At 33.9% G+C, this 13,035-nt stretch overlaps 1 protein-coding gene across 1 annotated transcript in view; it reads right to left on the minus strand.

Moving 5' to 3' along the window:
- The window catches only part of LOC123673188 (laminin subunit alpha), an 83,280-nt gene that overhangs the window by 5,731 nt on the left and 64,514 nt on the right, over nt 1-13,035 (minus strand). The window contains exons 29-39 of the mRNA XM_045607645.1: nt 12,461-12,623; nt 12,111-12,399; nt 11,274-12,015; nt 10,364-10,780; nt 10,035-10,165; nt 8,310-8,594; nt 7,092-7,302; nt 5,536-5,868; nt 3,034-3,347; nt 2,273-2,520; nt 1,774-1,857 (exon numbers count right to left, since the gene is read on the minus strand). Of these exons, the coding sequence (XP_045463601.1) occupies nt 1,774-1,857; nt 2,273-2,520; nt 3,034-3,347; nt 5,536-5,868; nt 7,092-7,302; nt 8,310-8,594; nt 10,035-10,165; nt 10,364-10,780; nt 11,274-12,015; nt 12,111-12,399; nt 12,461-12,623 (3,217 nt within the window). The remainder of the gene's footprint in view (nt 1-1,773; nt 1,858-2,272; nt 2,521-3,033; nt 3,348-5,535; nt 5,869-7,091; nt 7,303-8,309; nt 8,595-10,034; nt 10,166-10,363; nt 10,781-11,273; nt 12,016-12,110; nt 12,400-12,460; nt 12,624-13,035) is intronic.

A 13,035-nucleotide genomic window follows, 5' to 3' on the forward strand; every position in this document is an offset into this window, starting at 1 on the left:
ATATCTCTATCGACAAGTCATCAAGTGCAAATATTAGGCATTGGCCTATACTCATTCCCTCAAATTTTCATGAAGATCCATGCAGGCGTTCAAAAGTTACGCCGATTGAAAGTTTTGGATAACATACATAAAACAGCCTGTATCTCTTGAACTAATATATTTAGGACATATTTCGAGCACCGATTCAGACTCACCAAAATGTCCCACATCTGCCCTGAAAGCCTGTACAATCATTCGTGAAACACCCTGTATAACATAAGTTTTTGTTATAACAATGCAAATATTCACTTTAATTTCAGCTTAGTGCATCGGGTGTCCGAAATTCGTTGCCTTATGAGGGTATCTCAGAATGCCTTTGAGCTTGAAGAAAAAAAGTCATTTTTTGGCTCGATTTTTTAGAAAATTAATTTGGTGAAATCCGCAACCCCATGAATTCGACTTTTTTTCAAAAAGTGCGGTCGAGGAGCACAGTCACAAATATTTGTACCTTTTCGCAGTCTGTGTCTGATTTTGTTTGTATGATGGAAAACAGAGCGATGTTGTTTACACTGATTTCACTAGAGCTTTCAATAGGGTAACATAAATTGCTTTCTTGAGTTGAGTTGGTACGGAATTTCATCGAATATATTAATCTTGTTGAAATCATTTCTTAATAACAGGTATTTATATGTGGAATTCAAAGGTGTCAAATCATTTCACTTTGCAGCACGATCAGGGTTCTGATTTGGGGCCCTTTTATTTCTCATTTTTATTGACGATGTATATCGATAAATGTAAGATTATGAGTTATTCCAAATATCTAACCACCGATGAATTTAATGAGACTCAGTTTGTATATATAGACTTTTCCTTCAACTTTATACTCAACACTTCAAAATGGGATTTTATGAGATTAAGTATATATTTCAGTTTAATACGATTTGAACTTGAATACTTTGGTCTGGTATGGAATTCCGTTCGTGAAAAGCATTAGAATCTGTGCAGATATTTTCTTAAATTTTTGTACTACAAAAAGCATAGCATTCACCCTATACGCCATTATGATTATGGCACTCTATTGGTCGAGTTCGATTTCGTAAGTTTGAGAAATTTCTGGTAAGATCTTTGCTCACAAATTACTTGATGATCGAGTCGATTCGACATACCTGCTATCTCTGTTAAACTTTAATACATCCTGCATTTTATCAAGAACAAATTTAACTATTAGAATCAATGTCTGCAATACTCAACACCATTTCCACAGTTCGGTGGCATCCAACTGTAGAAGCTTGAATAATTCACCCTCAGTTGATGTTGATATTTTTTTTTCCATAGGTGGGAGGCTTAGGTTTAAGAAAGCAATTGTATTCGTTAATTAGAAACTAATTTTTTCACTATATGGTTAAATAACCTTAGCTGATGACGCCGACACCTAGAGGCATTGTTATACATATGTAAATATTTGTATTTGTTACCTGTTTACATCTGTAATTGTGCATTAGTATTAGTTGGATGTAAAGAAGATAAATAGATGATTAAACTTTTCATTCGACTCCAATTTCCTCTTATAGTGAATTCGTTGAATTCATGAGAATGCGATTCTAACCAAATTAATTCTCTCAAAAATCGAGCCCGAAAATGTGCCCTTAATTTTTTTCTACCTCAAAAGGATTCTGAGATGCACTCACTAGACAACGAATTTTGGATGACGCATGGATTATTATAAAAAAATGATTTTCTAATGATGAAGAACCATGGAATATTTTTCAAAAATCAGTTTTTCCTAGTACTTACTCCTGGTATTATAAGAATCGATTGGATGGTCGGTAATGGTTGTCGTTTCTCTATCCAATTCATCAAGCGGGGGAAGAACAGGCACTAATAATAAAAAATAACTCTATCAAAATTAAATGAGGACTAAAGTATTTAGGTAGTCTATTATATAAAACATTCAACAATATCTAAACTCAAACAGAATTTTATAAATTTGTTCATATGCCATCTCATCAAGTCCATTTTTCAAAGAAATACCACGTCCAATATTATTTCTGCTGATACCAAGGAGGATTTGTATTTTTCTAGATGTTTAAGAAAAGCTAACCTTAATATTGTTTCAGTTCAATTTCAGTTGCAGTTCTTAAAATTAATTTTATGTTAATCTTGTTAAAAAAATGTTTTTAGTTTCTGATGAGTTCCCGGATGACAAGGGAATGTTCCAAAACTATTGCCCGCTTCTTATTCTTCTTCAATATATATTCTTCTGATATAATAATAATCGCACCATATATCTTACCATTATGTACATCAGGATTCTCCTCCCAATGGACTATATCCAAAACACATTTTCCAAGTATTTCATTCTTCTTTTCCTTACTATTGGCGAAGTTCAAAACGTTTCCATTTACTGTGACATCAGATATGCAACCGACAAAAGGTTCTGTTGATCCCACCATTCCTATTCCAGCAGTGTATGATAACGGCAAACCACCAATGTAAAGATCTCCATAGAGAATATGCAAAGGTGTTGGAGGATAGTCAGGGCTGAAAATGAATGAGGTATTCAAACACCTGGATAAATTATTGTTCATTAAAAATGAGTCTCAAATTTCAGGCTTATCCGTCATGTAAGGAATTTGCAGCACACTTCATAGACGTTAGCAGTTGTTACTCGTGAAGTTGAGGTCATCTAGGAGACTATATTCCAAGGAACCAACGATCACCTTATCAGAACCGCGTCTGGGTTTTACAATAATTACAAATAAAGAAAATAAATTTCATGAGGAAGCTATATTTTTCAGTGGGTTATCTAATGAAACCCAACAATTATTATGTTTTAAAAATTATTAAAACCGGAATAGCATAGTTTCCAAGAGCCAAATCTGTCCAATGGATTTCTTGTGGAATTTTATTATAGTTTATTTCATTGTATACTTTATACCCGAATTGATAAGTCTATGTTTATGCCTCAATGTTCAATATGGAGAGATAAATCTCAACAACTTTCCGCCAAGTTGTGATAGAGGATGCACTAGTGAGCAATAAATAAAAACTTACGAGATGAAGTCATAGTCATCAAAAACTATCCTCAATTCTTGGTTGGTGTGTGTTATCGAAATAACGTGCCAATTACTGTCGTTGAAAAGATCTTTCGATATGTATTCATTCTTTTGACTGATAAGAATCAAATGTCCATCCTTCATCGATAGCGATATTCCGTCAGTTTGTTCCCTATTGGTACCATAGAATATAAGGCCTTCGCTTTCCGAAGTCTTGAAGTTCAGGTTCATTTTGAAGAGGTTTGATATTGATAAATCAGCATTTCTTATGTATCCAGGATTGTTTTTCGAGAATGAAACCAATTTCGATACCTGAAAAAAAGTAGAGTTTAACTAGAATGTTTAATCATAGAGCTTATCATTAATTCGAATCGATTTTAAAAATATTGGAAACTAAAGAATATGTACTTATACAATTGAATTCACCACACTCTTGTGTTTCAGACGATTTTGTAAACGATGTTGTCATCTAAAGGCTACCAAATACATATATCATGCAATAAGGAATATTCAGATGCCACCTCAACTAGATTTGATGTTACCCTGACTATAGCATTTTCATACCTTCCGTTGTACTTGAAAACGTTTAATGAAACGTTTTCAAAGTTTAGTATTATTATTAATTATAAATAGGTGCTGACGCTACACCTATACGTAGTTGTAAATATACAGAATTTCAAATTGTTCAATGAACCTTCATAAATAGTATTTCACATCGTCAAAATGTGGCACTTGATTTGTTCCCATTCAATTAACGTTTATATGTATACCGGGTGAATTTTTTAAGTTGAATCAGTTAAAAATCTCAAAAAGGAAACATTTTATGGAATAAAGTTTCGAATAAATAGTGAATGGTTTTGAGGAGGAAATCAATTTATACTATTATCTCTTCCATTGCCTTTATTCTTGTGAAAGGAGTGGGGTCACCTTTCGAATTTTAAATAGGAACCCTTGTTGAAGTTTATTATTGGCTAGAATTCGGAATACTTCCCCCGTCCGCAAAGATAAGTCACAAAACAACCATTGCTTGTTTGTCTTATTTTGAAAATCCTTACAGCCAAGAATCCAAGAAAAATAAATTGTTCTTTATAAACGATACTTTTGAATCTTTATAGCGAATACATAATGCGCATTGTCTTCGATGGATAGCAGGGAGGACTAACAGTCGGTGGAAGAAAAATCAGCAACCTCCGATATGCTAACGATATCGTTATACTGACGTCTTCAATTGAAGAACTTGAACACATGATGAGCAGACTCGAAATGGTTAGCAGAGAATATGGCCTCAAAGTTAACAAAAAAAACCAAAGTAATGATTATCGAAAGGTGCGAGAATAATCAACCAGAGGTGGTCAGTAACTTCAACTACTTGGGCTCTATAGTCACTAATAGTGGAGGATGCGAAGAAGAGATACGTTGATATCTTATAATGGCCAGGTCAGCAACACCCAAGCTAACCAAGATATGGAAAGCCTCCAATATAACTAATGATTCCATAGAACCAATATAACCAGAATGTTGCGCATTCCTTGGACAGCACACCGCACTAATTTATCAGTACTGACAGAACTTAACATCGCCACTGGGCTCACCACAATCATTAATCGAAGAATTTTGAGATATTTTGGACATGTAACCAGAAGAAGGGAAGATATGGAGAGATTGGTGGTGGAGGGTAAAGTCAAAGGTCACGTGGAAGATCGCCATTACGATGGTAGGATCAAATAGATTGGGTTCAATTGACTGGTTACTCTCTTTCTGAAGCAGCACAACTAGCGCAAAAGAGAGAATAATAAAAAGAAACTATGAATCGAATAGCATAGCGTCACAACATCCTTACGGAGGATCATGGATAGAGGAGGAGGTGAAACGATCATAAACGAAAGGCGAAACAACTCTCAGCTCTTTTTCAAAAGGTTAATAGATAGATACCTTTGTTTCAAATATTCCCTAAGAATACATAAAGAAGAAATGATATAGTGTCAATAATATGTAACTTAACTATATTCAACTAAACTCAACCTATAACTAAATATTTTACATACGCCTTTCAAAATAATCATTTAAACCATACACCTCAAGATCTATCAAGAACCTCTTAGTTTTCGATTTGAATTATCTATAATTCTGTATAGATTTGATATTCTGGGGCAAATTATTGAAAATCCGTATGTACCTACATATAAGAAGGGCAGTTTTCGGAGATAGTCAACCTGTACATGGCAAGATTGATATTGGCTGTTCTTGTATTGTAGGTGAAATTTGTTTTATTCTGAAGGAATTCAGCTTTATTCTTATTAAGATACAACAAACATTCATGTAAGTAAAGACCTGATAATATAAGCATATCGCATAAAACACTGCCTGAAATAGTCTGAGTTCGTGCAAAAAACATTGGGGTTAGTCTACATGTCGATAGTTATGACGAAAATAACAAAGGAAAATACAAATAATACTTTTTGGTGCATAGTGGATAGCATTAATTAGATCAAATTCTTACCTTTTCTGGACATCCTGGGGTGACATCGTATGCCTTAATGTTCTGTTTGAAATCAATTGAATTGCCCATTACTACCGCATTATCGATACAGCCGTCGAATTTCATGTTGGTAACATCCGGATGATTGTGTTTGCCAGGATAACCACCGAAAGATATCACATCCACTGCTTGCATGAATTTACCTTCGATTGTTTTGGTACGGTCAGGTACGTTCTCATTATCAACGGTCAATTGTCCTCTAGGTCCTTCCCTGGTTGCACTAATAGTGTGCCATTGGCCGTCGTTGTAAGTTTTTGATGAATGCCACAACTTCGTGGTATATCCTAGATTATACTGAAAAATGAATTTCATCAGAAAGAAGCAATAGAAGAACGATATCGAAATATTCTTTCAGGAAATTTTCATTCAGTTCAAATTCAGTTGACACCCTATTAAATTTGTCTGTAGAGAAGAAAAAAATATATGACGTTGCTTCCTCCCTATTGGAAATACGGTGGTGCAGCAGGTAACGCGTGAAAAAATGTAGAAAGCGTCAGTTTGGTATTAATTTTGTCGCTACTTCAACATTTACAGAAATGAAGCTTTTTCCGTGTACATATAAATCTTCGTTGGCTTTAATAAATACGTAAATGTTTGGAAGGTTTATTTTCATTTGTGAGTTACATTCAATGAATAATCTCATCTTAGTTATCTCTTCGTTCTTCTGAAGTAATTTTCGAGCAAACTGAGGACCTAACTGTGTTAATACCGATATCTTCCTTTCCATAACATAGTGAATCCTCTCAACTATCGTTAATAGCTGATGGAGGATAACATTACGTAAAATACCTCTGGATAGTTGGATAATGTGTTGTAGCCAAAACTTGCGATTTCGATACTACATTTTCGAAGATCATACATTTCGCGACAACATATACCAAACAGCTGATGTATAAATATAACTTTCTCCTCTCCAATTTGGTAGACATTCTCAGGCGTCCTCGGACCTCCGACTTATACTTGTAACGATTATTTCTTGAGAAGTGGAAATATTGAATAAGGCGATTTACTTGAAATTCGCTCGAATGAACCAAACTATCGATATTGGAAAAGTTCATTGTTGATCGAGTTTATTACATGTAAATTGTAATTTTCTCGAATGTTGATCAAATACGAACCAAAAACTGTGATTCAATTTTTTGTGTAAAAATTGATGAATATATGACGTCCAAAACCACCCCAACCTTCTGCTGCACGCACCCTTTTACTGAATAATAACTTTGGAGAAGTCATAAGTACCTAGTGCTTGTAAGAAAATGATAATGATGATATAATGAAACTCCTAAATAATGTCTGATTGCATACTGAAAAAACGATCGGAAATTTCAACACAAAACCAATTGTGAAGTAATTATCAAACTCCAGATGAAGATTCAGAAGCAAATAGCGGAATAAAGGTGGGAGAGATGGCACTTCATCAGGAAATCATAACAGCAATTTCCTATAAGTATATACCATTCGTTATCCTTGGAAAATGAATACGTCCGAAGGATCTGTACATCAGATTCAAAACATACCTGGTATAATATCTTTCCATTTCGGAGTTCAAGAGAGAGGAATGTGTTATCTTTCTCGGCCAAGAAGAGCAAACCATCAGGGGCGAATGTTTTAAACTTCAATTGAATATCAGATCGAAGTCTGAGGTTGTAAGATCGTGCGCTGAATACAGCGTATCCATTTCCATTGAATCTGAATCCGGTGGCTGGTTGCAAATCTAATAATTTATTTCTGAAAATAAGTTTTGAATTAGGAGAAGAAAATTGGAATGTCTTTTTAATTTTAAATTTTTTTTTTATTTTAAGGAGTATAGTGTAGTGAATCATATTAATTTAAATGAGTATGATTACTTCCAACATAGTATGCAATGCTCTAATATAACTTGTACTGTAGAAAGGATGACTCACTGAAAGAAACATAAACTTATAAAAGTTTAATGAGTCTTCTTGATGAAGGATATTTAATATAAATCAAATAATTTGACAACTTTGTGTCTAATCCTTCACAATAATATATCTGTATGATATATTCAGTTTATTTTTGTCTTGGAATATATTCCAATTCTAAAAATGACAAATTTAATAATCAACCAAAAGAAAAATTCAAAATGACTAAAACTGTACAAATTGAGTAAACGGTTAATAAATTGAACAACTAAATTAACATAAAGACAGACGTACGTTTCGGAATTTTTGTATTTAATAATACAATTTTTCCTCATCAGTGCCTTATAGTTCAACTGAATTATTAAATTTACAAACTTACCACGTGTATATCTACCTCAACAAAATTGCAAGTAAGAAACCACTAACTAAACGTAACGGTTGCTTTTGTGAGGATTCACAGAACAAGCCATTACTTAAGGTAGTCATAGATTTCTTCATTGTTATTCTTTTGAAATACATATACACATCGACATTTACAATTGAATAAACAATTTCAGAAATTCTAAATTTATCAATTGGTTGATACTGACTCTCTAATCAATAAATGATTACATCAAATTATAAAAGTTTAATGAGTCTTCTTGATGAAGGATATTTAATATAAATCAAATAATTTGACAACTTTGTGTCTAATCCTTCACAATAATATATCTGTATGATATATTCAGTTTATAATATATCATACAGATATATTATTGTGAAGGATTAGACACAAAGTTGTCAAATTATTTGAAACATAAACTTCTACAAAATATTACGAAAACTGAAGTCACCTTCAAAAATTCAATTTACCTTCTAATACATCCATGATTGTTCTCATATCCATTGTTGAAATTCCACAAAGATATCGGCGTATCTCCAATAACTAAGTCCTCCAATTCTCCGTCAAATGAATTGACGTCAATAGCATCCTGAATGGCATAATTCACCGGTATACCACCAACAAATAGTTTCGATTTGTTCCTGTCCAGATTGAAGATGGAGAAAGGACCTTCTAATATTTCTTCTTTTACGGTCTCAACTTTACGTCCATCATCTGTTTGCTCAATGATTATCAATTTTGCGTTGTTTCCAGTTCTAAGGAGACAATATTAAATTTAATTGGTTAAAAATTCAATTGTTGTGAAAAGGTTTTTTATATGAATAAAAAAAAATACTCAAATTGGAATTGAAAACTATGTGGATAATTATCAAGTCATAAATATTTTCATCTATTTGAATGCATACTTGAACAACCTTAAAAGTAGACAACCGAACATTTAGTTCGCTATGAAAATTTAAAGAGAAAAAGTGGCGACAAAAAGCAATTCGACATGTCTGTGTCTAGCCAAGTTGTCGACACAATACTTAATATAAATGTATCTGCATTAATGTAATAATGGTCTTTCATGGTGCTTGGACAAACAACTTTCTCATCCATAGGGTTCTCAGAATTATACAATGGAGAATATGTTTTCCCTACCTTAATTAGTGTGCAGGCTCCATGATACCATTGCGCAGGCATACAACTTAGAGAATAAGAAAACGAAGAAGAAATTCACGGCGTACCATATGAGTTTATGTTTGTAACCCAGGTATAAAACTGGGAAAAGGAGAGTGCAGTGGAGTAAGTTATGAGGTGATGGCGAGTTGAGTTAGTAGATTGTTCAAGGATGTTTCCAAGTGCTGTACCGCAATTAAGTTCTCGTCTGTCTTCCATCAGTGTTTTGATAATCCCCACGAAAACGCGATACCCCTAAGTAACAATGCGAAAGTAGATAAGATCAGGGCACAGGATTTATAGGCAACCTATCTACACAAATATCGGCACAATAACTACACAATCACCATCCACTATAAGAACAGAAGATGATCAAGATACTTGGGAAGCTGAACTTTTCAAAAAACATAACACCTATCTAGTCTTCAAACCAACTCAAAAACTGGGACCAGTTTCAAGAAGTGTTGAGGATAAAATTGATCCTTTTTCCAAAATTGGCAGTCTGCGACTGTGACTTTTGAAAAGTTCACATCTAGAATACAAAAAGAAGCAGAAATCTATGGATACAAATGAAACATAAGAGAATTACATTAGAATCCACAGTTTATAAGAGACGCCTTATTATCAGCAATTGATCTACCAAAATATAAATACCAAATCTCCACCATCTGTTAGGAGGAATACAATGTTGAATAACAATCTAGGACTTAGAGAACTCTGAAGATTGCTGCGATGTTGCAAGAAAAACATCAAGAAGAAAACCTGTTGAACAATGCCGCCAAGAAAAAGCCTTCTCATTATAAAATAGGATGTAGTTTTTAGTTCTCTTTTCTACATCTGTCATTGGAAGGAAGGGGTGTGATACACTGTTAATCACATTATCTTTCCTCTAAGTAAAGAATTGGTATAAAATAAACCATATATTTTTCTCATCTGTAAAAATGATTGCTCGATGATAATAAGTGAAATCATCGATATGAGCAATAAATCATGCTTACAAAATACATCATTCTCATATCTCGATTGAATATTCTTACCTAATAATCTTGAATTGGTACCAGTTGTTGTCAGCCACGTATTTAGGATTAATAACTGGTTCGTTGCCATTGCCGAAATCTAGTTTCAGAACAGGATAACCATTCTGTACAACTAGTGCCATGTAATCATCCTGAAATATAAATTAAAGTTTCAATTGATTTCAGTGCACGTAATGCAGACAATGATAATTCGATGGATAACAAAAATAAAAGAAAATAAGCGCATACATGCATTGTATCATACTTTCTGAATGCTCCTGTATCATACTTTCTGAAGATACTTCTTACCCTTATTTTTAAAAAACCTACTCATATTCTATACTACTCACCGTTGCAGTTCTCCTGAGGTTCGTTCCTACAGGATTTCCCAAGTAAAAGATTAAACCGTCCATCTTGTCAGTTTTGAAATAACCAGATATTTCTGTTGAAGTTGATAGGCTTTCTACATTGGGCGGGTTCCTCAATTCCAAAGTAGTATTGGGATAGAAGGTAACACCCACATTTATTCTGTTTGCCAAGTCTCTAGCCAAAGCTATCTGTTGATTCAATTTATCGATGTTCTGCTTCAAGTTCTCTGAAAGCTGTTTGAGTTTTTGCTGTCTACTAGGCAGATTATTTATCGTATCTATCAATACTGGCAGTTTTTCGTTTATAGAAGTCAGTTGCTTATCAGTTTGCTGGATGTTCCTCAGAGTTTGGTCAATTTCTTTGGGCAGAGCTTGAGCTTGTTTCTTGTTTTCCTCCAGCTGCAATGTAGGTGATTTTTTATTTATCATCAACCTTTCATCACCACGAGTAATTGCCATTAAAACAATTGAAATAATTTTCCATGGAATGGAAGTGTTCATTACATGAATTTTGGATGAAAGACAAAAATAACGAAGTTCATTGAATTAAGAATTTAAATTTAACATGAAAAGTTTAATTCTCAAGATCTTCTTTCATAATGTGTACATTAATTGCGAAAAATAGAAAAAAGATCGCTGCTTATTATGGAAAGGATGCAATGAAGCAAGGCATTTCTTTGTTCCTTATAAATTGAGAGGAAAATTTTCTTGTAGATACATCGCCGGTACAATCTAGAATGTTTTGGTTGAATTCAAATCAATACCTTTAACCGGAAGAGAATAGAGATATAGAAAAATGATTTAAATAACTATAGAAAAATATGCAAATTCCGAAAATTGTCTTGTCTTGAGTCGTATAAATCAGTATTTTTGATTTAATTTAAAAACCTACCTCTTCAAAATATTTATCCGTATCCAAGTGACCTTCTCTCAAACGTGCTGAAGCCTGTTCAGCAGTTCCTGTGGCGTTCTTATAGACTTCATCGTATTCGATTTTGGGGACCATCTTCAACTTCTTCTCTAAATCATCTAATTTGTTTTTATTTTCTTCATTCTGTATACGTACAGGTTCGTATTTATTTTTAGCAGCATTGAAGAGAGGCATCAAGTCTTCGCTTGTCGAACTATTAAGGTCGAACGCCCTACCTAAGGCGCTTGAGGAATTTTGTTCTGCTTCAAACATGATATCGTCGATTCCATTGAGGGAATTGACAACCACAACCGCTTCCTTATCGGCTGTATGAGCCGCCTCCCTCGCATTTTTCACGGCTTCGAGGATGTCTTTGTAGGCGTTAGCTGCCTTGACTGCATCTTCCGATATGTACTGGGTTTCAGTTAAGAAACTCTCTAGTTCTTGAAGCTTATCCGTGGTTTCATTCGCGTGTTTCTCGACAACAGGTAACAGCTCTTCGATATCAACTATACCTCTTTCACTCCTTTTCAAAGTTTCATTGAGGCTACTAAGAAGTTCTTCTATCTGTTCCGGGATCTCCTGCAAATTGCTTATAGGATTTCTCGCTTCAATGAGTAAGTAGGACGAATTTCTGTTTAGAACTTCAGATTCTCCCAAGTTCTGCTTCAATGAAGCCGTCTGATTCTTTATATCTTCGAATTTCTTATTTAAGCTCTCTATTCTAAAATACATAAAATGAGTTGTTGATTATTAACTTTCAACATCGACACTATGTGAAGATCAAAGAGTTGAAGATGACATATCAGGCCTACTCACCCAGTTTTCCTCAGCAAGCCCTCAGCTTCTGTCGCCTTATTCAAAGAATATTGCGTATTATTGTATAAGTCGTCTAATTTAGCAGTGAAATTTTTAAGACTCTCCTCAACCAAATCAGTTTTTCTTGTAAGATCATCCCCCGGTAGCTTGAAATCAGATACGTTCTGGAAGAGTTTAGTAGCTTTTTCCAGTTGATCTTCGGCATTGACTTCTCTTTGCGTTATATCATACTCCTTGATCGATTTAAGCAGTTCTTCACCCTGGCCAACTGCTGCATCGATGTTGCGGCCTTTAGACAATTACAAAATATATTAAATCATGTTAATTTATTCATTGTGTAAAACTCCTACCGCTTCCTTCATTCAGTTCAATAACGATATTATTGATCTTAGATACTGATGATTGTGCTAATTTCTCCGTTTCCAAGAGATCGTCCTGTAAATTCTCGGATTTGAGTTTTAGTTCATCGGCGTCGTGTTTCAGAGATGCACTTGTATCCAAAGAGAAATTCGCCTGAAATAATAATGAACACAATGTAGAGTTTAAAAAAAATGGATAGCTGAGTTCTCTGGTCGTATTTTTCAACATTTACTACAATATAAAAGAAGACTGGATGTGGTCTTTGAAACACACAAGATGTATTACCCATACATCTTAATTAAAATTGCCTTCAAAGTAGATCTTTTCTAAAATAAATATAGTAAAGCCAACATATAATCTAATTATCTAAAGTTGAATGTATTTTCAATAATTTGAGTTATTGGCAAGAAATATTATATAGTTAATGTTGTTATTATGTTTAGGGAACAATGGCAAGTTAATTTATCCTAGTGGTAACACTGATCATATTCTATGATTGTATCAATGACATGTATTGCGCAGCCGCATATAGTCTTGTCTTGTCTATGAGTAGTACGTCATAAGT

The sequence above is a fragment of the Harmonia axyridis genome, chromosome 2, assembly GCF_914767665.1.
Source record: "Harmonia axyridis chromosome 2, icHarAxyr1.1, whole genome shotgun sequence".
Lineage (NCBI taxonomy): Eukaryota > Metazoa > Arthropoda > Insecta > Coleoptera > Coccinellidae > Harmonia > Harmonia axyridis.